The following is a 27,334-nucleotide window of genomic DNA, read 5'->3' as shown; positions in this document are numbered from 1 at the left end:
CCAGGACAGCCAGTGGTTTAACAATATTGAAACCTGAGGGGACGACCAAGGCAACAGCTCTCTGCTCTACCTAGCACGACCTGCAGGGGACGGTGTGTGTGGAGGCCTCCTTCGGTGCGCGACGGCGCTGTAGGTGAAACGAGACGCCGCAGAGGGAGGAGTGGAGTACAGAGGCGGAGCCAACCGGAAGGGGCGGGGTCGTCCACGAATCCGCGCCCCCCCCCAGGCTTTCCTCCCTCGCCCCGCCCCTTCCCCCGCCCGGGCGGCCATGGCCATTCCCGGCATCCCCTATGAGCGACGGCTTCTCATCATGGCGGACCCTAGAGATAAGGCGCTTCAGGACTACCGCAAGAAGCTGCTGGAGCACAAGGAGATCGACGGCCGTCTCAAGGAGTGTGAGTGAACCTTTCTTTCCACACAATCTTATACGGACGTGCTTCTGTCTCTAACAAAGCAGAGGCCCTTGCCGGAGCCCGGCAACCGAGCCCCAGGGATAAGAAGGCCTCGGTCCAGGGACAAGGCGCTTTGTCATCGGCCCTGAGCTTGGGAAGCACAGACTCTTCGTGCGTAAAAATGGCCCAGTTTGGTCCAGGTGACAGAGAGAACATCCCCAGTTCTGAGATGGAAGTGGAAGAGGACTAGAGGAGGAGTGAGGAAGAAGTGGGCCAGGGATGTTTGCCAGGTTGGGGTGCAAGGAGGACGGCGTAAGTGAGTCCCGGGACCCAGAGTGGAGAGACGTGAGTCAAGGAAACTCAAGCAAGAGATGAGACTCGAGATACTGGCATGTTATTGGGGTGGAAAGCCAGAGCGGAGTTTGAGAGAGGAGTCCATCGGTGGGTCATAATAACCCTCCTCGTATTTTGAGTTGTACTCCCATCAGGCACACAAGTTTCTCTTACTCCTGAACTAAAACGGTGCTTACATTTTTTCGTAGAGCACCTTCATTGAAAAGCCTGAGTGGTTTGATTAAATGGAGAAAGACTGTAACCATATAATTCTGTAGATCACTACACCTGTTGACCTTATTTAGGGTCGAAGGCCATAGAGTAATAATCCATGCGGGTAGCTGAAGAGGTGAGGAAGGGTCTCTTTTATCATTCGAATTTGTAGTCTCAAAGAGTGTCAATATCTGTTAAGAATGTAGCAATGTTATGAATGTGCTTGAACAAGTATTGCCAATCAAGAAAATAAAAATATGGTGCTTTTTCTGTAACATTTCATTTTTAAACATGTCCCCTACAAACGGCATTATTTCTTTTGTGGTTTCATACAATGGATATAAAATATATGTAAAGTGAAATAGACTGAAATAAACTTAACTAAAGTGATACTTAGTGACTTAAACTCATTTAGATTATTGTTTAATTAAAAATGTTCAAATTATATTATTTCAGTAAGGGAACAATTAAAAGAACTTACCAAGCAGTATGAAAAGTCTGAAAATGATCTGAAGGCCCTACAGAGTGTTGGACAGGTAGGTAATGGAGTCTGGGGTATAGGGAGTGATGGCAATTTGTTTTTTAGTTATTGGCAAAAAGTAATGCCTTTTTTTCCCCCCCCCCCAGATTGTGGGTGAAGTACTTAAGCAACTAACTGAAGAAAAATGTAAGTGGATTGGACTGTTAATTAGTAAAGAAAAGGAAGAGTAGACTCCCCTTCCTCCCACCATGAACTTTTGAAATGCTTATTAGTTTAATGATAATAATAATAAAGGTAGATGATATTTTTGCATAGATTGAGTTTTCTTTCAATTATCTTTTTGGAGGACAGAAATAGAACTCAACCTGCCATTAATGTGGATATATATATTTATTTTCCACTTTCTATTTTTCAGTTTGTCCTTTCATTTTCTTCCTTTAGTCATTGTTAAAGCTACAAATGGACCAAGATATGTTGTGGGTTGTCGTCGACAGGTAACACTTTACGTCTGTACAGTGCTTTATAATTGGTAAAAGTGCTTTCATATATGTTATTTAATTCTTGAGGTAAGCAGGTCAGGCATTATGCCCGTAACTCCTAAAGGTGATTTGTTCGGATATAACTAACAAAACTTGAACTCAAAGCATGGGCATTGACCTGGTATTCTCTATTTTCTACTCTGACCACATTGCCTCAGTAAGCTCTACATATTTAGAAATCTAAGAATTTTTTTTATTTATTTTTTATTTTTAGAGATTTTATTTATTTATTTGACAGAGAGACACAGTGAGAGAGGGAACACAAGCAAGGGCAGAGGGAGAGGGAGAAGCAGGCTTCCCGCCGAGCAGGGAGCCCGATGCGGGGCTGGATCCCAGGACCCTGGGATCATGACCTGAGCGGAACGCAGACGCTTAACGACTAAGCCACCCAGGCACCCCGAAATCTAAGAACTTGAGAATTGGAAAATATCTCAGACCATTTTATTTTAATGTCTTTTTTGAAGAGACTTAGACCCTGTCAATTACTTATGTTTTATATTTAAACATTCAGAAATGTTACTCAAAAACTTTTCTGTAGCCTAAGTTGATTTTGTATGAGTTCGTTTAGATTAGAATAGGCAAATTGAAATAACTGCAAATTTCATTTTGCCGTCATAAAAAAATGCCAACAAATAATAACCCAGGCGCCCCCAAAGCTATAGTTTTTAAAATAAATCTAAAGGGCATATTATCAAAGTAACACTGTACATCTTAAACTTATACAATGTTATGTGCCAAATTTATTTAATAAAAAATAAATAAAAATAGACTTTAAAAGAAAAAAAAATAAAGGCATACCTTTAAAGTGCTTCCCTTTCCTTACCCCAAAATGTTCACTTAGAGATTTCTGTATAAATACTTTGGTACCAATTGCCAAAGTCATTATACTGTAGTGCCTGAATCAAAATAATGAGCAAAACTGTATGATAGTGAGCCTTTGAAAGTAAAATACTAATACCCATTTCTTTCTTTAAAAATAAGGCCTTTTCCACCACAAACTATATATTAGTGATTTCACATTTCACCCTGACATTGCATAAAGGGCACTCTTTTAAGGAAAATAACTTTGAATTATGACTTTTATAAGCCTTTCTGTTGGCATGGTGTTTATAATCTGATATTAGTGTTCTCTCTGAAGGGTGAAATTATTTGACTTCTAAATATTGTGCTCTTGTTAGAGTATTATTTCCCCTTTTAACTGTTACGTAACACTTTTTGTTTTGTAAAATTAGCTTGATAAAAGTAAGCTGAAGCCAGGAACAAGAGTTGCTTTGGATATGACTACACTAACTATCATGAGGTAGGTTTCTTATTCTATTTATTTTACTTTTATTTTAACAGAGGGAAGACTTTAGCCAAGATACATGCTTCTTGGGGGGGTGGAGGGACGGGGTAACCGGGCGATGGACATTAAGGAGGGCACGTGTGGTGATGAGCACTGGGTGTTATACGCAACTAATGAATCATTGAACACTTCATCAAAAACTAGTGATGTACTCTATGTGGGCTAATTGAACATAATAATTCAAAAAACCTCAAAATATATGCTTCTTTTTTTTTTTAAGACTTTATATCTATTTATTAGAGAGAGAGGTGTGCATATGAGTGGGGGGGGGGTGTTGGGAGTGGGAGAGGCCCAGGGAGGGGGAGAAGCAGACTCCCTGCCAAGCAGGGAGCCTGAAAGTGGGGCTCTATTGCAGGACTCTAAGATCATGACCTGAGCCAAAGGCAGATGCTTAACTAACTGAGCCACCCAGGTGCCCCCAAAATATATGTTGCTTGAGATCAATGAGTATCTTGCCATTTTTCCCCTTTTACTAATTTCTGTTTAATGTAAGTGCATTTTTAGGAGATCATCTACAAGTGCTTGCATAAGCAAGTCATTTATACTCTGTCTATAGGCTGAGAGAAAATACATCTTGTAAAAGAAAAATACATATCTTATCATTATAGATATTTGCCAAGAGAGGTGGATCCATTGGTCTACAACATGTCTCATGAGGACCCTGGGAATGTTTCTTATTCTGAGATTGGGGGACTATCAGAACAGATTCGGGAATTAAGAGAGGTTGGTAGTGTATACTTTGTTCTCCGAACTTACTAATAAATAGTACTGGTTTTAAGACACCCAAAGGGAGAAAGAGAATGAAAGATTACTTTGTCCAAATAGTGGTTACTCAATATTATACATTTAAAATCTTGCTGAGAGAAAAATAAGCACTGAATTTCTAGCTATGAAAATTATAGGTATTGTTAATTTGGAGATAATTTGGTGCTAGAAAAACTCTGCTCTTTTTGTGACAAAAAAGAAAAAAAAGCTACTAATTGATACTAACCTAATGCCCATGCCATTTGTGGTTTTGGTTATCATAGGTTACTGGGGTCAGAGTACATTTGAATCGTGTGTAATACAGTTTTTCCCAGAACCTTATTAATGTTAGCTTCCCATCCTTAAAATAAGTTACCTGTACCTTAAAAAAATTTTTTTTTAAGATTTAAAAATTTTTTTTTTTTAAGTAATCTCCTCATCTAATGTGGGGCTCAAATTCACAACCCCAAGACTAAGAGTCGTGTGCTCCACCAGCTGCACCAGCTAGGTGCCCCTGAACCTTAAATATTTTGTTTTGATAAAGCTGTTTGCTGCCATTTAAGAAAAATATTGGCTTTAGGGTAGCTTAAACCTTTTAAACTCTTGGGTGAAGAATCAAATCAGGATTTCCTTGCTTCATAGCATAGATGGCTTCTTAACAATTCTCCTTTTTTCATTTTTTATTAAAGATTTTATTTATTTGACGAGAGAGGCACAGCGAGAGAGGGAACACAAGCAGGGGGAGTGGGAGAGGGAGAAGCAGGCTACCCACCGACCAGGGAGCCTGATGCGGGGCTGTCCTGGGACCATGACCTGAACCTAAGGCAAACGCTTAACGACTAAGCCACCCAGGCGCCCCGTCCTTTTTTTTTTTTTTAAGATTTTTTAAATTTATTCATTTGAGAGCATAAGCAGAGGGGAAAGGGAGAAGCAGACTCCCCACTGAGCAGGAAGCTTGACGCGGGCCTCGATCCTAGGACCTGGAGACCATGACCTGACCTGGAGGCAGACACTTAACCATCTGAGCCACCCAGGTGCCCCAATAATTCTCTTTAAAGCAAATTACATTGTCCTATTGGTTTCATCCTAATTGCGGATGGAAATGTTTAGGAATAAATGAGGATAGTTAGTATGGCTTACATCATCTGATTTAAGTGCTAAGCCAGTAGTTTGCAGACATTAGCATATTAAGTTTTCTGGAACTCTTATTAAAGATACGGATTCCTAGGCCCTCTGCATGATTTTGATGCAGTAGATTGGGGATGGGACCCAGGAGTTAGCATTTAAACAAGCATTCCAGGTGATTATACAACCAAATTGTTTTTGACCATACCTGAGGAAGGACTAGCATCATTACAAATAAAAGTCTATTCTCACTTTGTAGTTAATGAAAGGGCAGCAGAGGAAGAATGAGTGCTTCATGGAACTGTGAGATCTTGTCTTTTACAGTGATTTGCTGGATCAGCCATAGGAGCAGAAAGTCTTTCTGTCTCTTTCTCTTTCTCATACACACACACACAGAACCCACAAAACATGCACATGCAATACTCTTTTCCATATGCAGACGCTAAGAATATTGATTGCTTACACTTTTTATTTTAATCATACCTGGTGGACACGACTATTCAATAGAAGCTTATTTCTCATGTTACTGGTACTATAAAGAGTTTAATTTGGGCAGTCAGACCCTCAGTTTTTCTATTCTCCAGCTTTCTTTTTTTTTATTCTCCAGCTTTCTTTACTTGAATCAATATTAGTAGGAGATTGAGAGCAGAATATAGGGTTCTTTTTTTTTTAAGTTTATTTTTTTTTCATAATCTACACCTGTTGTAGGGCTTGAACTCACGACCCCAAGATTTAAGAGTCACATGCTGTCCCAACTGAGCCAGCCGGGTGCCCTGAAATAGGATTCTTTTAAGGCTGCTATGACAAAATGACAGTATGAAAATTTTATATGCCTTTTCTCCTAATGGCAGTTCTAACTTACTAAATTTCCCCATTTTATAATTATTTTGTGTTGTAGTCCCAAATGCAAAATAATATAGATCTTTTTTGTTTTTTCTTTTTTGCTTACCTGATTTTTTTGTAGTGTGATTTTTTTCATTGAGGCTTAATTTACATTCAGTAAAATGAACAGATTTTAAGTGTACAATTCAAATATGTTTTGACAAATTAGATGCTTGTGTACCATCACTTTAGTCAAGTGTATAGTTTGTTAAAATAGCTACAGACTTTTTTTTTTAAAGATTTTATTTATTTATTTGAGAGAATGAGAGCGAGAGAGCACGAGAGGGGGGAGGGTCAGAGGGAGAAGCAGACTCCCCGCTGAGCAGGGAGCCCAATGTGGGACTCGATTCCGGGACTCCAGGATCATGACCTGAGCTGAAGGCAGTCGCCCAACCAACTGAGCCACCCAGGTGCCCCAGACTTTTTAATTTTTACATAATTAAAAAAAATCTCTTAAGTCTACCTGAAGAATAACCTCTAGTAAATGGCTTTACATAGCATGGAATTTTAGATCTATTATGAATTATAATGTGTATATCTAATTATGCTGATATTTCACTTAAAGTATTTTAAAGTTCATCAAAATCTTTACTGACTTTTTAAGAAACAGTCAACTTCTTTTCTAGGTGATAGAATTACCTCTTACAAACCCAGAATTATTCCAGCGTGTAGGAATAATACCTCCAAAAGGCTGTTTGTTATATGGACCACCAGGTTAGTGTTGAATTATGTCTGACCTACTAATAAATGAATGAATTAAGGAATAAAAAAAGTAAGGTGAAAATTTAATGTGGGCTATTCCAGACTACACGCTATTTAGAGTAAGGAAGAAATAGGAGATGTCTGTCTACTATTCTGTCAGTTATGCTTAGTCCTCTTGTGCCTCATAGGATGTGCATCTTTACATGCCATATGATTCTGGTGCATTGGTCCTGTGTGGTTCACAGACCTCTGGCTGTTCCTGAGACACTTCCAGGGAGTCTGCAAGGTCAAACCTTACTTCGATAATACTTAAGATGTTAGTTGCCATTTTCACTCTGTTGACTTCTGTGCTGATGGTGCAAAAGCTGTGTGGGTAAAACTGCGCATTCCATAGCATGAGTCAGTTAAGTCAGTGACATGAAATGGTACAAGTAGTCATTGTATTATTGACTGCTCATATTTGCAGTGTTTAAAAAAAATGTGAGTTTTACTTTTAGATGTTCTTGGTGAAGCCGTAAAAATTATTTTTATTAAATCCTGATCTTTGAATAATGTTTTATATTCTATGTGATCAAATGGGAAATACATGTAAAGTATTTCTGTTGCATCCTGAATAGGATAGTTATCTCTAGGAAAAGCACTTGTGCCTTGAGTTGTCAGCTGAATTAGCTGCTTTTCATAGAATATGATTTTTACTTGAAAATGTAATTTACAGACATTCTGTCATTGTCAGACTGGTTTTTGATTATTCAGACTGGTTATTGCTTATCTGGCAAACCTTTTTTTCAAAAATGAAGTTAGCCTGTTATGTTAAAACAACTGACATCATCTGTAGCCAGTGATAAATTTGAGCTTTCAAATGAAAATTAGGTTTTCAAAACTTATATCTGACAACTTTTTAAGAGAGTGCGCATGTAGGGAGTGGGAGGAGGGGAAAGGGAAAGAGAATCTTAAGCAGGCTCCACACTCAGCAGGGAACCCAACGCTGGGCTCCAGCTCACAACCCTAAGATCATGACCTGAGCTGAAGTCAAGAGTTGGACCTTAACCAACTGAGCCAGGCGCCCCCATCTGAGAACTTGCTGATGTTAATACTTGAAAGATGAGATTGGTGATATTAACAAATGCGGCTTTTAAATATTATATAATGAAAAATGCCAACATTTGGAAGATTTTTCATAACTCACTGACCCAGTAGTTTCCAAATAACCAATAGTTGTTGTTACAATATCATGCATAGGTAAAAGATGCATTCATTGCAGGATAGACCAATGGATTATAATGTAACAGATTTATGTAGTGTCTGTAAAGAGGGGTTGATAAATTTTTGAAGATATGTATTCAGCATGTTTAGAATTATAAGGGATATTTTGAGTAAAATTTAAAATTTTAATATTGCAAGTTGAAGTGCTTTAGAATTTTAAATGGAAATTCTCTTTAGGATTTAGCTTTCATTTTGCAAAATTTACTGTCCGGAGGATAACATATATAAAAGGCTTTTGAGAATTTGTTTTGCTTTCCATCTAATTAGGACTTCTTTTGTCACTTTAGGCACAGGAAAAACACTCTTAGCACGAGCTGTTGCTAGCCAGCTGGACTGCAATTTCTTAAAGGTAAAGGGAAGATTCTTTTTATAGCTGTTGAAATTAAATTTTATTTGAATTGTCTTATGTTTACCTTAATGTTTTTCCTTTAATCAGGTTGTATCTAGTTCTATTGTAGACAAGTACATTGGTGAAAGTGCTCGTTTGATCAGAGAAATGTTTAATTATGCCAGGGATCATCAACCATGCATTATTTTTATGGATGAAATAGATGCTATTGGTAAGAAGAACACCTTTTAAAGTTTATTTTGAACTTTTTTTGAAAGTGTTAGGAAATTTCTTAAAAATCTAAAGGAACCCCCCTCCTTCACTTCTAATTGCAATTTGTGTGAAGTAGCAAAATGAATTGAATGGTACTTTAAAAAAAAATTCTTAAGCAAGTTTAACCAGTTTTAATTTGACATTGACAAAAGAGAAACATCATACCAAAATCAATTCTAACTTTGTCAGTATAATTCTTACTATTTAATTTTTATCTTGATTTTTTAACTCCAGACACTATTATTCTGTCTTCTTAAATGATGGTTGTAGAGGAAAAGAGTAATTCATATGCGAATTTCCATATCATTATTTTAGGTGGTCGTCGGTTTTCTGAGGGTACTTCAGCTGATAGAGAGATTCAGAGAACTTTGATGGAGGTAATATTTGGTAAAGGGAGTTTAAAAAGAAGCCAGTGTGTATTAAATGAAAACATTGGATATTTGAAGGTCAGAATATGTAAAATGGTTTAAATGAAGAACACACTTAAGGGGCACTGGGTGGCTCAGTTGGTTGAGTGTCCACCTCTTGATGTCAGCTCAGGTCATGATCTCAGGGTTATGGGATCAAGCCCCAAGTCAGGCTCCGTGCTCAGTAGGGAGTCTGCTTGAGATTCTTTCCCTCTGCCTCTCCCCCTGCTCGCAGGCTTTCTCTCAAATAAATGAATAAATCTTAAAAAAAAAAAAAACACACTTAAATATAAAATTTGAAAATATTGCCAGGAATAAACACATTTCTTTACCACAGTCTCTAGTTAGAAAATGTCTATTTATTGGAAAGTAATAGGGGTATTTACAAAATTCTATATGATGTATAGCTATACTACTCCATTTATTTTGAGCATACCGGCCATTCAGATATTTAAATTGTATATTTTTCTGATATTCACATAGCAGAACGTGGTCTTGCATTAGTTTCATTAAGACATTTTATAAGTAATGGATGTATTGAAACTGGTGGCAATAAATGAGTTACAGTTATGAGTAACTAAATCACTAAAATCACTAACATTTTCCTCTATCGCTGAGAATAAGAAGAAACTATAAAATAGTTTTGATAATTGAAGAAGATGGATGATGGAATATTAGAATGTACATAAGGTCTTTCCCCACTCCAAATTCTGTGAAAGTGATGGCAAGATCCCAAACATTTTTCAGCTTCTACAAAGAAAAGCTAGGTTGCATAAGTGATAGTGTCAAATTCTGTCTCAGTAGGGGTATTTGAAAAGGACTTTTTATGAATTATAATGATCTCAAAATATATACAGTATTTTCAAATTAGTTCTATACTCCTGGAAACCTTCAATTGAGGTATTTTGAAACAACACAGATGCTAGTCTTTTTTTTGTCAGAGAGAGGGAGAGAGAGAGAGCACAAGCGGGGGGAGTGGCCGGCAGACGGAGGAGCAAGCTACCCACTGAACAAGGAGCCCAATGCGGGACTCGATCTCAGGACGCTGGGATCGTGACCTGAGCCAAAGGCAGACGCTTAAACGGCTGAGCCACCCAGGCGTCCCGCACTGATGCTAGTCTTATTCACATAACTGATATGTTGTCAGCTATCAGATATTTTTGGAAAAGAAATAGACATATTGTTAAACTAGCTATATTTTAGAGTTTGTTGAATGCAGTTAGGTTTTTCAATATTTATTCAAGAAAACTTTAGTAATTGAAGGAAATATGCTTAGTGTCTCAGTATTTCTATGTATAGTGGAATTATCTGAAAAGATATTTAATAGATTTATTATCAGATTTGTAGAAATGTCATTGTATCTGATAATCTGAATGTAAATTTTATGTTTGGCTTACTGTAATACTGTATACATTAGATTTTATTAATAATGTTTTTAAAAGTAACTATGAAAAAATTTTGAACATTGGAAATCAGATCCAAATAGTTTAATTTTATAACACTTGGCTAGATGGAAACCTTCAGATTTATTAAAACTTTTTTGATAGCTATAAGAAGGTACATTGTTCAGTAATCTATCTCAGAACTTCAAGGCTGAAAAATCTATCCCTTTATATAAGAGAAAGAAGAGATAGTCCATCAAATGGTCATTCTGGAGGTGGCATACTATCTGTAGACAATGTATTTCACAGTATTAGACATATAGAAGATGTGTACTGTATATTTTTTAATGGTTGGGATATTCTGTAAAAATCTGTCACTGATTTTTATTTATAAATATATTAGTTACTGAATCAAATGGATGGATTTGATACTCTACATAGAGTTAAAATGATCATGGCTACAAACAGACCAGATACACTGGATCCTGCTTTGCTTCGTCCAGGAAGATTAGATAGAAAAATACGTGAGTTAAAGTTCTTTACCTGCTGTATGTTCTCTTTGTCTATGTCCACTTCTCTTTCCATATCCCTTCCTCACCCCCTACTTTGTTTAAAAAAAAAAAAACTAACTGCAAAAGAATTTCTTATAATTTTTTATTTTCAGATATTGATTTACCAAACGAACAAGCAAGATTAGATATATTGAAAATCCATGCAGGTCCGATTACAAAGCATGGTGAAATAGGTAAGGAAATAACCTATTTTATGTATATTTACATTTGGTAAAGGAAGCAAAATTCTAGTAGATATCACTGATAGTCTACCAAATCTGGTTTTAAATTCAACAAACATGGAGATCTTAAATTCAGCTAATATTTATTGAGCATCTTTTTGTATGTTAGGAATTGTTCTAAGTGCTGGGGAATAGCAATGAACAAAACAAATTCCTGCCTTACAGAACTTACATTCTTGTCAGAAAAGACAGACAAGGTCAGTAAAATGTTTAGTATATTAGATGATGATATGAGCTATGGAGAAAAATAAAGCAAAAAAGGGGAAATAGGTAATGCCAGGAGCCAGAATGAATAGATAAATTTTTAAATGGAGGTGAGGTGGGGGAAGCAGAGGGAAGCCTTAACCAAATGGTGATTTTTAAGCAATGACCTGAAAAGGTGAAGGAACTAGGTATAGGTATTTGGGGGAAAATGATACAGAGCTCTGGAACAGCAAGAGAAAGACCTTGAAGCAGGTGTGTGGCTGGAACATTCCAGGAGTAGCAAAGATGCCAAGGTGTCTTTGGCAGAGTAAATGGGACAGTGGTAGCAAGAGAAGTCATAGAAGTGATGGGAATCAGATTGTGTACAGCCTTATTGAGGTCATTATGTAGGAACTTTGGCTTTTATTTTATTTTTTATTTTTGTTATTGGGAGATTGTGAGCAGAGGAATGATATGATCTCACCTTACGTTATTTTTAACTTCGTAGTGTAGAAAATTAGAAATACATACAAGTAGAGATAAGAGAATAACAAACTTCTAACCCTAGGTTACTCATCCCCTACCTAGCTTTAATAATTATTAACTCTTGGCCAATCTTGTTTCATCTGTAATCTCTTCCACCTCTTACCTTCTGGATTTTTAAAAAGCAAATCCCAGGCATTGTATCATTTCATCTGTAAATATTTTGAAATTGACTTATGTTAAATAAGATCATTCTGGTTGCATGTAGAGGGGCAAGGATAGAAACAAGAGGATCAGTTAGGAGGATATTTCAATAATCCAGGCAAAAGATGGTGGTGTGGTCCAAGGTGGTACCAGAGTCTTAAAATAATGAGATTCTGGACATATTTTGAAAATAGAGGTGACAGGGCTTGCTAATGAATCAGATGTGGAATATGAGCTAAAGAGAAGAACCAGGGAAGACTTAGGTTTTTGACTCATGCAACTAGAAAGATGGAGTTGTCATCAATTAAAATGGGGGAAGACTGGAAAGATTAGGTTACTAAAGGGGGAAAAAGGAGTTTGATTCTGAATATATTAAAGCTGAGATGCCAATTAGATACCAAATAAAGATGTTGATTGGTATTTCTATATGCATCAATAGTTTATTGGGGTGGTCTATGCTGGTGATATGATTGTGGATAATAACAGCATAAAATTATTTTTTAAAATGTGTATATATATATATTTTAAGATTTTATTTATTTATCAGAGAGCGAGAGAGACAGAGGCAGGCAGAGGGAGAAACAGGCTCCTTGCTGAGCAAGGAGCCCGATGTGGGACTCGATCCCAGGACCCTGGGATCATGACCTGAGCTGAAGGCAGATGCTTAACCGACTGAGCCACCCAGGCGTCCCCAGCATAAAATTATTTTTAAAGTCTTGAGATTAGATGAGATTTCTGAGGAAGTAAATGTGGATAGAGAAGAGGTTCAACAACTGAGCTAATTCCAATATTAAGAAGTTGAGATGAAAAACCATCAAAGGAGACTGAGAAGGTATAGTCACAGAGGGGAATTAAACCAGGAGCTGGTGATGTCCTGGAAGATAAATGGAAGAAATTGTTACAAAGAGGGAGTAATTCCCTGTTAAATGCTGACTGTGGGTCAGAAAAAAAGACTTCTGAGAATGGACCTTTGGATTTACTATGTAGAGATTATTGGTGACGTTATTAAAGCAATTTCTTTGGAGCAGTGAGTGTAAGAGCCTACCTCAGATGGGTTTCAAGGAGATTGTGGGTAGAGGCTTTGAGTTCAGACATTTCTTTCAAGGAGTTTTGCAACAAAGAGAGAAGAGAAGAAATGTAGCTGTAGTGGAAATGGAGATGAAGATGTGGCGGAGCTTTAAGATGGAAGAATTTACAACACTTTTTTAATGCTAATGCGAGTGATCTAGGAGAGAGAGAAATTGATGATGCACTTTCCTTGAAGAGAGGTTGGCCCTGTCTATGAGCATAGACTTTTAATTTATGAGAATAGGAGGAAAGGCAGAATAAATAGATGCTGATGATGATAGTATCTCAAATATGGCAAAAACTTGTAGAATTTTTCTTCTGAATGTGTTTCTCAGTGAAATAGGAAGCAAATTCAGAGTGAAGATGGGGAATTGTTAGACATTTGAGGACAGGAGAGAAATTATAAAATCGTTATCTTCAGAAGTGAGAGTGCACTCTAGGATAGAGGTCAGCAAACCATTGCTGTGGGCCAAATTCTATCAGCCTTCTCTTTCTGTAAATAAAGTTTTATTGTAACAACCACTCCAATTTGTTCATATATTATCTGTGACTGGTTTCCCACTACAGTATCAGAAATGAATAGTTTTGACAGAGACCACATGGCCTGCAAAGCCTAAAATATTTACTCTCCAGCCCATTACAGAAAATTTGCTGACTTCTTGACTAGGGGGTTTTATACTGTTCTAGTATAATTGCCAGGCAGCTTTACAAACCCTTAGGAATTAGTGGTCCAAAAATGATTACAAATAGTTGATTATTGCCTCTCACTAACTTTCTCATTGCTTATGTGAAAATAGTTTTGAGCTGGGAAGACTGAGCTAAACTAGGGATGCCAATTTATAGGTTTTTTTCAATACTGAGCTCTTGCTAGGTGCCAAATACTGTGCTAACCTTGGGAATCCCTGCTCTCAGGATGCTTACTTACATGAACTTGAACCTGAATGAAAATTAATTAATGAGTATCTAATTGCAAATCGAGATTGACATACTGTAGATGGCCTGACAAATGGTATCTTATCAGAATTACATTGTAGTAGCCCATGCTGTCTCTTATTATTTCTCTCCTTATTCTGTATCAAGTCCTTAACTGCTGTTCCAAACCAATGACTCTTTATTTCAAGTCTGTCATGTGGATAAAAAGGTCACATAACCCATTACTGTTATCATAGATCTGATACCTCACCACTTGGAGCCTGCACAGGAACCAGAAAAGCTAGCCATTTAGAAATAGTTGTTTAAAAATACATGATTAAAAATGTGCTGAAAATTATTTCTGATGACCATTTTTGGTATTTTTATATTAATGTCACTAAATTTCATTGTGGTTAACAATTGGTTCTGAATGTTCTAAGTTTATTCAAATTAAAGATTTGGTTACAGTTTTTATAAGAGTCATGGCTTCACAGATGACTCAAGTTGATGTGTATATAACTTTCACTGCATAGAAACAGGTTAAGATACTTTCAGATCTTGATGCTATTTCTTGGTTTTTAAGTTTCAGAAGTATAGTATTTCTGTTTAATGCTGGTTTACTTAACAAAAGTATAATTTTTGGTGGTTAATATTGTGAAGGACTTGCTAAATATTGTGGAGGAATGTTAACAGAGACGATGCCTAGTTGATCAAATTCAAAGCAAGCTCTGCAGTTAATTTTTCCATATCAGCATAAATCAAGAAAAGGTCTAATTATTTTATTATTTTTTAATCTTTTTATTTATTTCTAATTTCCAGTATTTTTTCCTAAACAGATTATGAAGCAATTGTCAAGCTTTCAGATGGCTTTAATGGAGCAGACCTGAGAAATGTTTGTACTGAAGCAGGTATGAATTTAAAGTGCAGTTTTTACTATTGATTTTGATTTGTTTAATTTGCTAAAACTGGGTTTATTCAAAAGCAGAGCCCGGGCTTTGCAAGGATATGGGTGCTTGGTTTTTTGAGAATTGGTTCCAAGAAGCAGGAGAGAACAGGCAAGTGAGTTGGAAAGAAGCAACGCTATAATAAGGGTGCACCATTGAGGTAGATGCTGTAGACGGGGAGATTTGATTTGATGAGACCTCAGAGAAACAGAGAATGCCTTCCAGGATTACTTGGCTGAAATATGGAGACTGGAGCATTTCTTTACCAGCTCTCATCCTCCATGAGAATTTGCCCTTGGGGATATTAACTCCTTTGTACTTACGGATGCCTTAGGGCAGAATGTGGAAAGACCTGCATGTGATAGCATGCCGGCCCCTGAAGTAAGTCTGAGACTGTACAGAACTGTCTGCCACACCTCTGGCTGAAATCAGACTGGGCCAGCACCAGAAGTAATCTGCTGCAAAATGGTAACATGTTTTCTGATACTAGTCTGTTAACAGCTTTGCAAGATTGATTTATGAATTTCGTGATCATGTAACTTATGTAAAATGTAATTTTTTTAAAAAAAGATTTTATTTATTTGAGAGAGAGAGAGACAACAGGGGAAGGGCAGAAGGAGAAGGGAGGCTGAGCAGGGAGCCTGACCTCTGGGGCTTGATCACAGGACCCTGGGATCATGACCTGAGCTGAGGCAGACGCTTAAGCTACTGAGCCATCCAGGCACCCCAAATGTAATTGTTTTTAAATACAATTTTCTCTGTGGATTGTGTGATCCTATTTTTATTTTATTTCCGGTACCAAGTGGTTTTAAAACCATAGATAAGAGTCATTTGGTCCTTGTCTTCCACACAGAATCTTAAAATTAAAAAAATTAGTGGTGCCTGGGTGGCTCAGTTGGTTAAGCATCCGACTCTTGATCTCAGCTCAGGTCCTGATCTCAGGGTTGTGAGTTTATTATAATAATAATAAAAAAATAAAAATAATAATTTTTACAGTAGTTTTTATAGTTACTTTTCATAGGTTGTGGGTGAATACTTTTTAAGTATACAATATGTGATTTCCTCTTGTTTTTTTATCACCTATAGCCTTATTTTAACATTTCTTATAAATTAAATAGTGTTTAAAGATGTTGCTCTGACATGGCTTCTCCATAATAGTATCTTCATGGGTATATTGTGACTCAGTATCTGCATCAAAAATCTGCAGGTCTAGAAACTCTCTCAATACGGATCAGAGTAAATCATGCTCACAAAAGACTTACTAATACACAAAAAATGTTAGGTGGTAAACTTGCATATGGCTTGAACTATTTGGAATAATTTATGACATTCTCTTTCCAAAATCTACACTGGACCAAATTATTATTAGAATACTGCTTTGGTAAAACGAATCCAAACAAAAGCAATGTCATAATCCTAAAGGTTGATACCATCAAATTACGATATTTGCTTTTTTTTTCCAGTTTGTTTTATTTATTTTTATTGTTTTTTAAATATTTTATTCATTTGAGAGAGAGAGAGAGCACAAGCAAGGGGAGAGGCAGAGGGAGAGGGAGAAGCAGACTCCACGCTGAGCTGGGAGCCTGACATGGGGCTCGATCCCCAGGACCTGGAGATCATGACTTGAGCCAAAGCCAGATGCTTACTCATCCGAGCCACCCAGGAGCCCCTTTTTTCAGTTTTATTGAGAAATAATTTACATATATCACCACATAAGTCTATGTCATACAGCATGATGGTTTGATTTATATTTATTGTGTAATGATTACCACAGTAGTTCAGCTAACATTTATCTTCTCATAGAGATACAATTAGAAAAAAAGAAAAATAGTTTCTCCTTGTAATAAGAACCCTTAGGATTTACTCTCTTTCCTATATATCATATAGCAATATTAGCAGTAGTCATCATGTTGTACATTCCATCCCTGATACTTATTTATTTCATAACTAGAAGTTTGTACCTCACATATTTTTTTTTAAAAAGTTATTTTTACTGGGGTGCCTGGCTGGCTCAGTAGGTAGAGCATGAACTCTTGGTCTCTGAGTCATGAGTTCAAGTCCCATGTTGGGTGTAGAGCTTACTTAAAATATATATATGTATATATATATGTATATATATATATATATATATATACACACACACATATGTATATTTTAACTGTTTCCAGGAAAGAGCTATAACTTCTGTGTAGATTACAATTTTAGCTTTTTAAATGGCCTGGGATATTCACATTTGGAGACAAATTCTTTGGTTTTCTTTTTATTAGACTTCAAGCCTTTTATGCTAACATATCTTTCTGTAATTGAAAATAAACTTGATTCAGTTATAGTTGTCTTTTCCATTCAAATCCTGAGATTATCATCCTTTTTTGGATTAGAATGTATCTAAGATTCAGCATTCACTAAACAATGATTTGGAAATAGTCATGCACAAAGTTTGGAAAAATAACTTACCTACTTTAGTTGTAGTCTACTTTAGGTTTTAAAACTTCACTATTAAAAGACTAGAAATTTCTGGGGCACCTGGGTGGCTCAGTCATTAAACATCTGCCTTTGGCTCAGGTCATGATCCCGGAGTCCTGGGATGGAGCCCGGCATTGGGCTCCCTGCTCCGTGGGAAGCCTGCTTTTCCCTCTCCCACTCCCCCTGCTGAGTTCCCCCTCTCTCTGTGTCTCTCTCTGTCAAATAAATAAATAAAATCTTAAAGAAAAAAAACAAGATTTAAAGGACTAGAAATTTCCATTCACCTGATTTCTGAGTACAACATAGACTATTTCCAAGACTATATAGAAATCTTGAAAGGAAAGATAGAAAGCAACCCTTAAAATTTTCTCTTCCACTGATTGTATGTAAGTGAAAGTCAATATAAGCAGATCTTCAATGAAAATATTAGTAGGATTCATTTAATTAGCAGATAGTGATAACATACTAGCTTTAGCTTAAGGAATTAGGATTGTCTCAAAATCTTGGACCCATATCTGTGATAATACCTAATGTTTCAAAAAATAAGCACAAAACTTTTACCCCTTTATCAGGTAGTAGTTGACAAGTAACTTATCAATAACTTGAGTTTTCCAAGTTTGTGGTACTTGAATATCAGTCATATAAAAATATCAATTTGTACATAAAGAAGGTAAATTTTAATATGTGAATAATGGCATTGGTGTTTTTTTTTTAAAGATTTTATTTATTTATTTGAGAGAGAGAGAGAATGAGAGATAGAAAGCACGAGAGAGAAGAGGGTCAGAGGGAGAAGCAGACTCCCTGCTGAGCAGGAAGCCTGATGTGGGACTCCATCCCGGGACTCCAGGATCATGACCTGAGCCGAAGGCAGTCGCTTAACCAACTGAGCCACCCAGGCGCCCAGCATTGGTTTTTGATATAAAGCCCGGTGTTGACTTTCTTTAATTCCTATTCTCTAAGCTTTTGATTATTAACAAGGAAAGACTATCAAAATTACTGGAGGTGTTTTGTTCCCTCCTTCCAGGCAGTTGTTGCCTATAGAGTTAAGAAGCTACTGCTTAAAATGTGTTTTTGTTGATAGTTGAGTTGTGTTTATTTTGCTTTTTCAGAATGTCATTGGATACAGGGACTGTGTGAGCTAGATTTTAAATATCCAGATAGTTGTCTCATTGTTGTCTAGCTATTGGTTTGGAAAATAATGCTCACTATAGTTAAGTAATTGAATAAGGATGGTTGTTTTTAACAGATTAGAGCTACTGGCTCAGAAGTAGTAAATCTAGGCTCCTTCGCATTTATTCCGTAGAATTACTTAGTTTTTGTAAAAAACATTTTTTTGAGATATAATTGACAAATAGCATTTTGTTAATTTCAGGTGTACAGCATAATTATTTGATACTTGTTTTTATTGTGAAATAACTCCTACAATAAATCTAGTTAACATCCATCAACAAGGTATTTTTTTCTTGTGATGAGAACTTTTAAGATCGACTCCCAGCAATTTTTAAATATACAATACAGTATTTTTTTTTTTAAGATCTTATTTACTTATTTGTCAGAGAGTGGGGAGCAGCAGGCAGAGGGAGAAGCAGGCTCCCTGCTGAGCAAGGAGCCCAATGTGGGACTTAATCCCCAGGACCCTAGGATCATGACCTGAGCCGAAGGCAGATGCTTAACTGACTGAGCCACCCAGGCATCCCTACAATACAGTATTAAATCGTGTCACCATGCTGTATATTGCATCCCCAGGACTTATTTTATAATTGGAAGTTTGTGCCTTTTGACTATCTTCACCCATTTTGCCCACCCCCCCCTTAGTTTTCTTCTAATTAACAAATTATTCACATATATACAGCAGTCATGTTGTTTTATTCTCCACAGGTATGTTTGCAATTCGTGCTGATCATGATTTTGTAGTACAGGAAGACTTCATGAAAGCAGTCAGAAAAGTGGCTGATTCTAAGAAGCTAGAGTCTAAATTGGACTACAAACCTGTGTAATTTACTGGAAGGTTTTTGATGGCTGCATGACAGATACCGGGCTTAATGTAAAAATAAAGTTAAGGAAAATAATGTATGTATTGGCAATGATCTCATTAAATGCATATGAATAAAAATAAATATGGATAACATTGTAAAAATTAGTAATTCAGTAATCCTACTTTGAAGATTGGTACAGAAGAAATTTGTATGTTTGTTAATGTTGCATTTATTGCAGCAGAAGTTATGACTATGTTAAAGCTTTTCGTATTTGCTGTGTGAGCATTTTGTAAAACATTGAAAGCAGTTTGAAATAGTACAAGAGAGCATTTATGACTTATTTTATATCATTTGTTTTCCTCATCCTAAAAAGTTGAATAAAATCTGTTTCAGTTCTCCAACACATATTTTTGTCTTTTTTAAAAGTACATTTATTATAGTCCTTTAAATTCTTTAGTAAATAAACTATTTAATAACCAAAATGAGTTGTATTTAGATGACGGGCTTTTGAATTTTAAAACTGTACCCACACTCACTGTTTCTAAGAGTATCTTGTTATACAAAGCATAGACATGTATGTCTGTATTGATAATGGAGGGTCTTTGTTTACTCTTCACCTGCTATGATTAGGCTGTGCGATAGTTAATTGAAAAAGTACATGCACATCCATAACCTTTTTTTAGATTATGATTAAAAGTAATATTTGCTAACAAATGTGACTTGGTTTTCTTGATTTATGTGGTGGGATGATCGTTCCCTTTTTAGAATGTTAAGGTCTGGACCCTCTTCTCAGAAAAAGTCACACATACATACACACAATTTTGCATATACTAAAATTAAAGATTTATTATTTCCCAAGCTCACCCATTGACTCTGTAGGTATCTATGGATACCAAGCTAAGAGTGTCTGATGTAGGGGATGTTGATGTCAGAAATGTTCAAAGCAAAAGTTGTTACCTACACACAATTCTTTTTATATCATGTGGAATTAAAGCCTTAACAAATTAAAATAGGAAATCATCATTGGGCATCAATTGAGATCTTATTAAAGGTGCTGTTTAAAAAAAAAACCAACTTCAGTTTAATAAAGACTAAAGAATGTATGATATATGATGTGGGTAATTATACATTCTTCAAATTAAAAACTTACTAGCATAGTGTGTCTTTTTATAACTTTAAGAGGTAGAGAACAGTTTATATAGTGGTAGAGAAAATGGAGCACTCAAGCTAACCATCAAATTACTGAATAGTTCTATTTCTATATATGTTGGCAGTGTGTTTCATAAAAATGACAATATAAAAATAATATGTTTGTCAAAGGGGTCTTGTTCAAGTATCCATGTGATTCTTTTAACTTTATTCATTGTAATTAGCAATTTAGTTAATGATTTTCTCACCTTTCTACTTTGGTGGTTTTTTTTTTTTTTTAAAGAATCAGTTTGGTTTACAAACCTTGAAAGTTTAAGTGTGGATTCTTCTGCTTCTACGTTTGGTTTTCCTCATCTGTTTAAAAATAAAAAGCATAACAGTATCTCCCTAGGCCCAGAGAAAGTACCCTGTACCTAACCTCTATTTATAATACAGTATTAACAGACTCAAACTCCTTTTTAAAAGATACTGAAAGCCATGTAGTTTAATATATATAATTATATATAATAATATTTCAACATAAACTTAGAATGAAAGGGAGAGACCTTTCTTCAGTATGATTTATATACTGAGTGAACTATCAGTTGTTTCTTGTTCTTAGGATTTTCCATTTGCCATTGTTTTTTTCTAGTCATGTTCCCGAGTATTAAAAGTCCACCGTTTCAGTTTGCTTAAAAGTGATGGGTGTTTCATTTTCTGTGTAGCATAACATAGTTTTAAGATGAACTCTTGTTTTATTACTCTTTTGGTTATAACCTCACCACAGATTGCACCAGGATTCTGAGGGAAGAAACTACAGTTTTCCTTTCGGATGCCAGTTTCTGGTCGCTAGATGTTTTACCCTTTCTTGTACTGCAGAAGGGATTTGCGTCCTGTCTGGAAAGAGCAGAGATGGCCTGGTTTCCCACTGCCTTTCCCAGGACATTCAGTCGTTCCCTCCCTCCTGCCGCAGCCCCACCTCCTCCACACCCGGTGAGCTTCGGCCGTTGCTTCTCCGAGGCCCCGCCCCCTGCGTCTGCGCTCTGGCGAAGAGGCGGGGCGGTGGCGCGCTGACACCTGGCGGCCGCGGGGGGCGGGCCGAAGGCAAGCGTGGGCTGGGATTGGCTGGGGCAGTGCGGGGAGGGCGGGGGGAAGCAAGGGAGACGGTTGTAGGGCTCCTGCTTGTGCCCGAGTCTGTGCGGCCTGAGGGGCGCGGAGACTCAGGGGGAGGGAGACGGTAGCAGCATGGCGGCCGGGTATGAGCCGCCCAACCCTCCTCTTCCCCGCTGTCGCCGCCGTCGCCGCCGGAATCGCTGGGACCCTTTAGTCTGCGTGTTTTAGTTGTAAGCCCGCTGCCCGCCCGTCAGTCCTCCGGTCCACCCGCCCTCCCTCCTTTTTCTGCCACTGGCAGCCCGAGGGTCGGGCGGGCCGGATAACTCCCACTCCCACTCCCACTCCACCCACAAGCCCCGGGGCCGGGACCATGGAGGACGTGAAGCTGGAGTTTCCCTCGCTCCCGCAGTGCAAAGACGACGCCGAGGTGAGTTTGTCCGGTGACTGCCACGCACAGGCCTCCCCGTGTGGCTCCTCGGCCGCGGGGCGACCCCAGGCCCCAACCGTCGAAGTCTCCAGCTCCACCGGAGCCCTGTTCCCTCCTGATACGGTCCTGGGACCCCGGAGAGGAGCGTCGCGCTCTGGGGCGGCGTGCTTTGACCCTCACTCACTGAGTACCTTTTCCCCTCCTGAGACCCTGCGGAGGGGCTGCTGGGTCTGGTCGACTTAATTAAATGGGAAGGGGAAGAGCAGCCTTTTCTCTCCCAGGCTCGATGTCTAGGACTTACTTTGAGTAAGGTTCCCCATTTTATTGCCAAGGCAGTACGAGGGTAATGTTTTAAATCTCAATTTGAGGTATATTTTTGGTGTCATCGATTCGCTTGTGGGACACATGACCCCACATGTGAAATAGATCTGCGGCCTGAACTTTCGAAGTGCACCTTCAAAAAGTTTTCCAAAGTAGTTGTTTCGTTTTGTTTTTTTGAGGCAAAGCCTTGACCCGCAGAATAAAATGTCACAAAGCTAGCACATTTGAATCTAAAAATTTGCCCTTTGAGGGAAGTTGATACTGAGAATGAAATTCTTTATAACCTGTTCTCCTGATTCTAATTCGGGATTCTTTGTACTCCACCTTACTTCTTCCTTGCCTAAAGCTTGTATTGAGTTCCCCCCACATCTATTGCTAGTTTAAAATAAAATGGTGTTACACTCTACTAAATTAGAATTTTCTGAAGACTAAATTAGTAACAAGACAAGGATACTCAGTTATGCTCTAGTAGGATCAAGAAAGATTAAAATTTCTGGTTCTAAATATCTTAAAAATAATTGGAAAATAAGGCTATATTTTTAAGAAACCATTCAGTTTATACCAAATATTCTTTTGAATATCTTCTTTTGGGGTTCTAATTTTTTATTTTTATTTTTTTTTAAAGATTTTATTTATTTATTTGAGAGAGAGTATGAGAGGGAAGAGGGTCAGAGGGAGAAGCAGACTCCCTGCTGAGCAGGGAGCCCGATGCGGGACTCGATCCTGGGACTCCAGGATCATGACCTGAGCCGAAGGCAGTTGCTTAACCAACTGAGCCACCCAGGCACCCAGGGTTCTAATTTTTTATTTGGAGGGATCCTTTGTAGTAGTAGTCTTTCAGAATTTCATATTTTAAGAGTAGGCTGTTAAATAGGAAAAAAAGTTGAGTTTTGGTTATTTTAAAAAAATAAATTTACACTTTTCTTTGTTTAATATGGAATGATGTGAATGAGGAATATGCTTTTTTCCTTAAAAGGATCCAGTGATTTCAGTCTGAAAGCAACCTTAAGAAGTAGTGTAGAGCATTGTCTCTTTTCAGGTGAAGAAATTGTAGCTTACTAAGAATAAATGATACGCCAAGGTAACAGTAGTGTAAGACACAGTTGAGAGGACCTTGGTCTCTTGATTCCTAAAACATAGTTTTTAATGTATCTCAATTCTTCCCTTCTCTGATCTTTTTTATAATGTTTACAGACTTGCATTTAATCTTTTATTATGTGTGTGTCTTATTCCTGTAAAAATTATAAAATCTTACTGGGAATATAGCTTTCCTCTGCAAGGACAGAAGTAATGCTTAAAGCCTAGTAGATAATGATGCAAATATTATTTACTGAAAGCCAATTCATGCCTTTTTTCATAGCACTGGATGTTTGTTTTCTTTTTGGTTGCAAGTGACAAAAACCAACTCAGACTAGCTTAAACAAAAGGAGAAGTAAATCCAGAAAGGTAGGGGTGCAGCTGGTCTCAGGGACTTGACTAGACCGTATTATAATGCATCAGAACTGCCTCTGCCTCTCTACTTTCTCTCAGGGTGTCTGCTTGTACTCTGGCTTCTCCACAGATAAGGAGTTTGACTGTGAGTTCCTTCAAGGTCACACCCTTACAGAGCTTACACACTGAGGAGTAATATCTCTCTAAGCTTCAGTATTTAAAATCTAGAGGATTGGTTTAACCTAGCTCATGTGCCATTCTTTGGATCAGTCCCTATAGCCATAAAGGGGCGAATACAATGAGGAGCCCAAACTCACTTCTGTGGCCAGGGGAGTGAAGTTCGTCATTGGTAGCCCTCCTACCAAAACCATAGGAGCATTTCCACAGAAGATGGGGGTTGCTTTCTGGGCAATAAATAACCATTAAATAGGGCATATAGTTATTCATGATAAACTAATAAAACAATGTTAATTTTCTAATATCCCGTGAGATTTAATGGTCTTAACGTAGTTATGGTGACCAGCCAATAAAGTGTTCTTCCATCTAGGAAGCATTTCATGGAAACCTAAATTACAATCCAAATCTTGTTTTAGTAAAAATGGAATTCAAGTAGAGAAATTTTAGTGCATGCTCTTAATGATTGATGTGATCAATCTATGACAGCTTGATGATCCTGTCACCTCTATAAGAATATTACTTCCACATTTCTTGAATACTAGTCAGGGCATTCTTTTAGGACAGTCCTGGCAAAAATTTAGCTGTGTTCAGATCGGTTTGCAAAAACATTGTCACTCCTTTGTTTAAAACTTAGCTGTGATTTCCCATTGTTTTAAGGATGAAGTTCAAACCCTTAACATCTGCAAGGTTGTGTGTGATCTGCCATCTGCTTGCCTTTCTAACCTCATTATGAGCTACTCTTCCCCTTGCTCCCTTCTTTTCCCTAGCTATGTTCATCTTCTCTCAGTTCCTGGAATGCTTTGGTTCCTTCCACCCTCCCACCCCCAACCAGGACTTTTGCGTTTGCCATTTTCCTCTCTGTGGCTGCCAGCACTACCCTTGCTGTCACCCAATTAACTATTTGCTCTTGGTAAGTTAGCTCTCACTCTAGGTATCATTTCTTGAGAAAAGTGTTCCCTGATTTTGCCAACTCCTCCTGCTCCCGTCTCCCACCCTCTCACCCCCCGCCCCAGAATAGTTTAATCCTCCAGGTTTATAAGTCTCTGTAGCACTTGGTACTCTTATACCTACCTTATAAAAGATACCATACTGGTAGTTTTGCTCAATGTCTATTTTCCATGATAGATTGAAATTTTCATAAGAGAGTTTATTCACCAGTATGTTCCTGTCTTATTCCCCACTGTTTCTTGCACTTAACACACTGTCTGGTATATACCATAAGTTTAACAAATGTTTGTTGAGTTAATGAAAGAATCTTGATTGGTTTTGGTAGTAGAGTCTTGTGACAGGATTACAGTAGTTTCTTTTTAGATGTGAAGAAAAGAGCAGCTTACACTGTCAATTTTTAAATAAATTAGTTGCATAGTTAGGGCTGTTGGTTTTATAATTCAGAAATTAATGTTTTCAGATGGAAAGTGTAATGTAATTTATTTCAGTTGCAGTTTGGCAACTTAAATGTTAATTCTGTTTTTCTTTCTCTTTTGATTCCCATAGTACAGAATAAAAAATAGGAATTGCTTAATAGTTCTGATTGAGGATCCTTTAAATTTAGAATGGTGCTTTTTAAACCTGACTGTAGAGTAGAATCACCCAGGGGGCTTTTTAAAAAATAACCATTCCTGGACCCTACCATCACCTATTCTGATTTAACTGGTCTGAGATGGAGTCAGATAATTCTAGCTGCAGCCAGGTTTATGAGTAACTGACTTAAAAGGATCTTACTTGAATGCCCTTCTGTCTCTTGTTTTTAGAGTGAAAAACTCCTTTGTCCTTTTTGAAGCAAAACTTGAAATAGGGATGAGAATTAAAGGAAAGGGCTTATTATGAAGAGGGCTGTTTTTTTTAGAGAAACTCTAGTACTGATTTTTCTATTTTATGAAATGTCCCAGCTCTAGTATAGTATTCTGATGATTTATTTTTTCTCTGAACTGCTCCTCCCATCAACTAAAATTCATAATCTATTTTGGTATTTCTAAAGCTTATGTTTCATCCAGCCTGATCCATCTGATAATAAGAATTAAGTTTTTATTTTATTTTATTTTTTAAAGATTTTATTTATTTATTTGACTGAGAGATAAGAGAGCACAAGTAGGCAGAGAGGCAGGCAGAGGGAGAGGGAAAAGCAAGCTCCCCGCCAAGCAGGGAGCCCAATGTGGGACTCAATCCCAGGATCCTGAGATCACGACCTGAGCCGAAGGCAGCCGCTTAACCGACTGAGCCGCTGAGGTGCCCCAATAATTAAGCTTTTAATTTATCTAATGGTTACAGCCTATGTTCTTTGCTGTGTTTATTTACTGATCTTTGAACATTTTTCTATCCCCTAAGTGTAGTTTTATAGCTCGTGTAATTACATTTGTATGAGAAGAAAGAGAACATGAAAGATGTTTTAATAAGCCATACCTTCTAGCTCATATTGATGATTGAAGGATTTTCACTTGTGAATTAATTTTCATCAGAAGCGTAGTGTTTTGGGGCGCCTGGGTGGCTCATTCGTTAAGCGTCTGCCTTCGGCTCAGGTCATGATCCCAGGCTCCTGGGATTGGGCCCTGCATCGGGCTCCCTGCTCAGTGGGAAGCCTGCTTCTCCCTTTCCCACTCCCCCTGCTTGTGTTCCCTCTCTCACTGTGTCTGTCAAATAAATAAAATCTTTAAAAAAAAAAAAAAAGTAGTGTTTTACAGTTAGGGGTATTTTGGTTTAGCTGGCTTGCTTTGGTTTGAAAAATATAGTTGGACTGCTTGGCTAATCATCTAGGTTTGGGAAACTGATTCTACTAATTAAGTACAGTAGTAATTCACAATAGATCATTGGGAATCTGCCCCATTACCACTACCATTCCTAAAGTGATGGATTTTAGCGGCAGTGTGGGCAGGCTGAGATTAAGATTGAGTGTGATATGGGCAAGACTTGGTTGTTAGAGACATGTTCAGACAGATGGCCATCTGGTAGAGCAAGACTGTGAGCATGAATGACTTAAAATCTTGATCTAGTATGCTAAAAACATTAGCAGAATTGATAGACAAGACGAGATTAAGATTTGTTTTGTAGGGTGGGTATCAGGGCTAGGTAAACAAAGAGGGTGGAAGCTTGAGATCAAAATCTAATTCTAGCACTAGGAATCTTCTGTGAGAGAAAGCCTTTTAGATTTCAAAGGATCCACGCCTATTACAGCAAGTCTGGTGCTCACAAAGTAGGCTGCTTTTTTGTCCAGTGAATAGGAATAATTTTTCATTCTCTCCTGCAATACAACTTGCTTTTTACTTCTATAATATCTTCCTTAAATAAATACAGCATACACGTTCTAC

At 37.6% G+C, this 27,334-nt stretch overlaps 2 protein-coding genes across 5 annotated transcripts in view; both read left to right on the top strand.

Moving 5' to 3' along the window:
* Positions 1–267: 267 nt before the first annotated feature.
* On the top strand, positions 268–19,838 carry PSMC6 (proteasome 26S subunit, ATPase 6). 2 transcript variants are annotated; one of them, XM_028109719.2, is made up of 14 exons: positions 268–395; positions 1,395–1,474; positions 1,566–1,605; positions 1,861–1,913; positions 3,191–3,258; positions 3,912–4,026; positions 6,681–6,768; positions 8,307–8,368; positions 8,456–8,579; positions 8,936–8,997; positions 10,813–10,933; positions 11,074–11,154; positions 14,889–14,960; positions 19,338–19,838. In XM_028109719.2, exons 1-14 carry the CDS (start codon positions 269–271, stop codon positions 19,454–19,456), a joined length of 1,212 nt encoding a protein of 403 aa, XP_027965520.1. In that variant the 5' UTR covers position 268; the 3' UTR covers positions 19,457–19,838. The 2 variants fall into 2 exon arrangements, with proteins under 2 accessions (XP_027965520.1, XP_027965578.1); XM_028109777.2 differs by lacking the exons at positions 268–395; positions 1,395–1,474 and having other exon boundaries at positions 1,574–1,605; positions 1,835–1,913.
* A 1,887-nt stretch (positions 19,839–21,725) lies between these two features.
* Positions 21,726–27,334, top strand: part of STYX (serine/threonine/tyrosine interacting protein) — a 41,207-nt gene continuing 35,598 nt past the window's right edge. For 2 of the 3 annotated variants that reach the window (XM_028101164.2, XM_028101159.2), the window contains exon 1: positions 21,726–22,103. In XM_028101164.2, coding sequence (XP_027956965.1) covers positions 22,047–22,103 — 57 coding nt within the window. In that variant the 5' untranslated portion in view covers positions 21,726–22,046. The remainder of the gene's footprint in view (positions 22,104–27,334) is intronic. The other variant, XM_028101172.2, reaches the window with a different exon arrangement.

The sequence above is a fragment of the Eumetopias jubatus genome, unplaced genomic scaffold (assembly GCF_037043125.1).
Source record: "Eumetopias jubatus isolate StellerSeaLion01/CBP00866 unplaced genomic scaffold, mEumJub1_p1.0 scaffold_7, whole genome shotgun sequence".
In the NCBI taxonomy this organism is placed as follows: Eukaryota; Metazoa; Chordata; class Mammalia; order Carnivora; family Otariidae; genus Eumetopias; species Eumetopias jubatus.
The sequence above is the reverse complement of the archived record's forward strand: the minus strand, read 5'-3'. Positions and strand labels throughout refer to the sequence as shown.

What these genes read in the sequence shown, in the direction of transcription:
- PSMC6 (XM_028109719.2), top strand. Translation starts at nt 269, where the DNA reads ATGGCCATTCCCGGCATCCCCTATGAGCGACGGCTTCTCATCATGGCG. An exon ending in CGACGGCCGTCTCAAGGAGT is followed by an intron (nt 396 to 1,394) that starts GTGAGTGAACCT and finishes ATATTATTTCAG; the next exon opens with TAAGGGAACAATTAAAAGAA. An exon ending in TTGTGGGTTGTCGTCGACAG is followed by an intron (nt 1,914 to 3,190) that starts GTAACACTTTAC and finishes TTGTAAAATTAG; the next exon opens with CTTGATAAAAGTAAGCTGAA.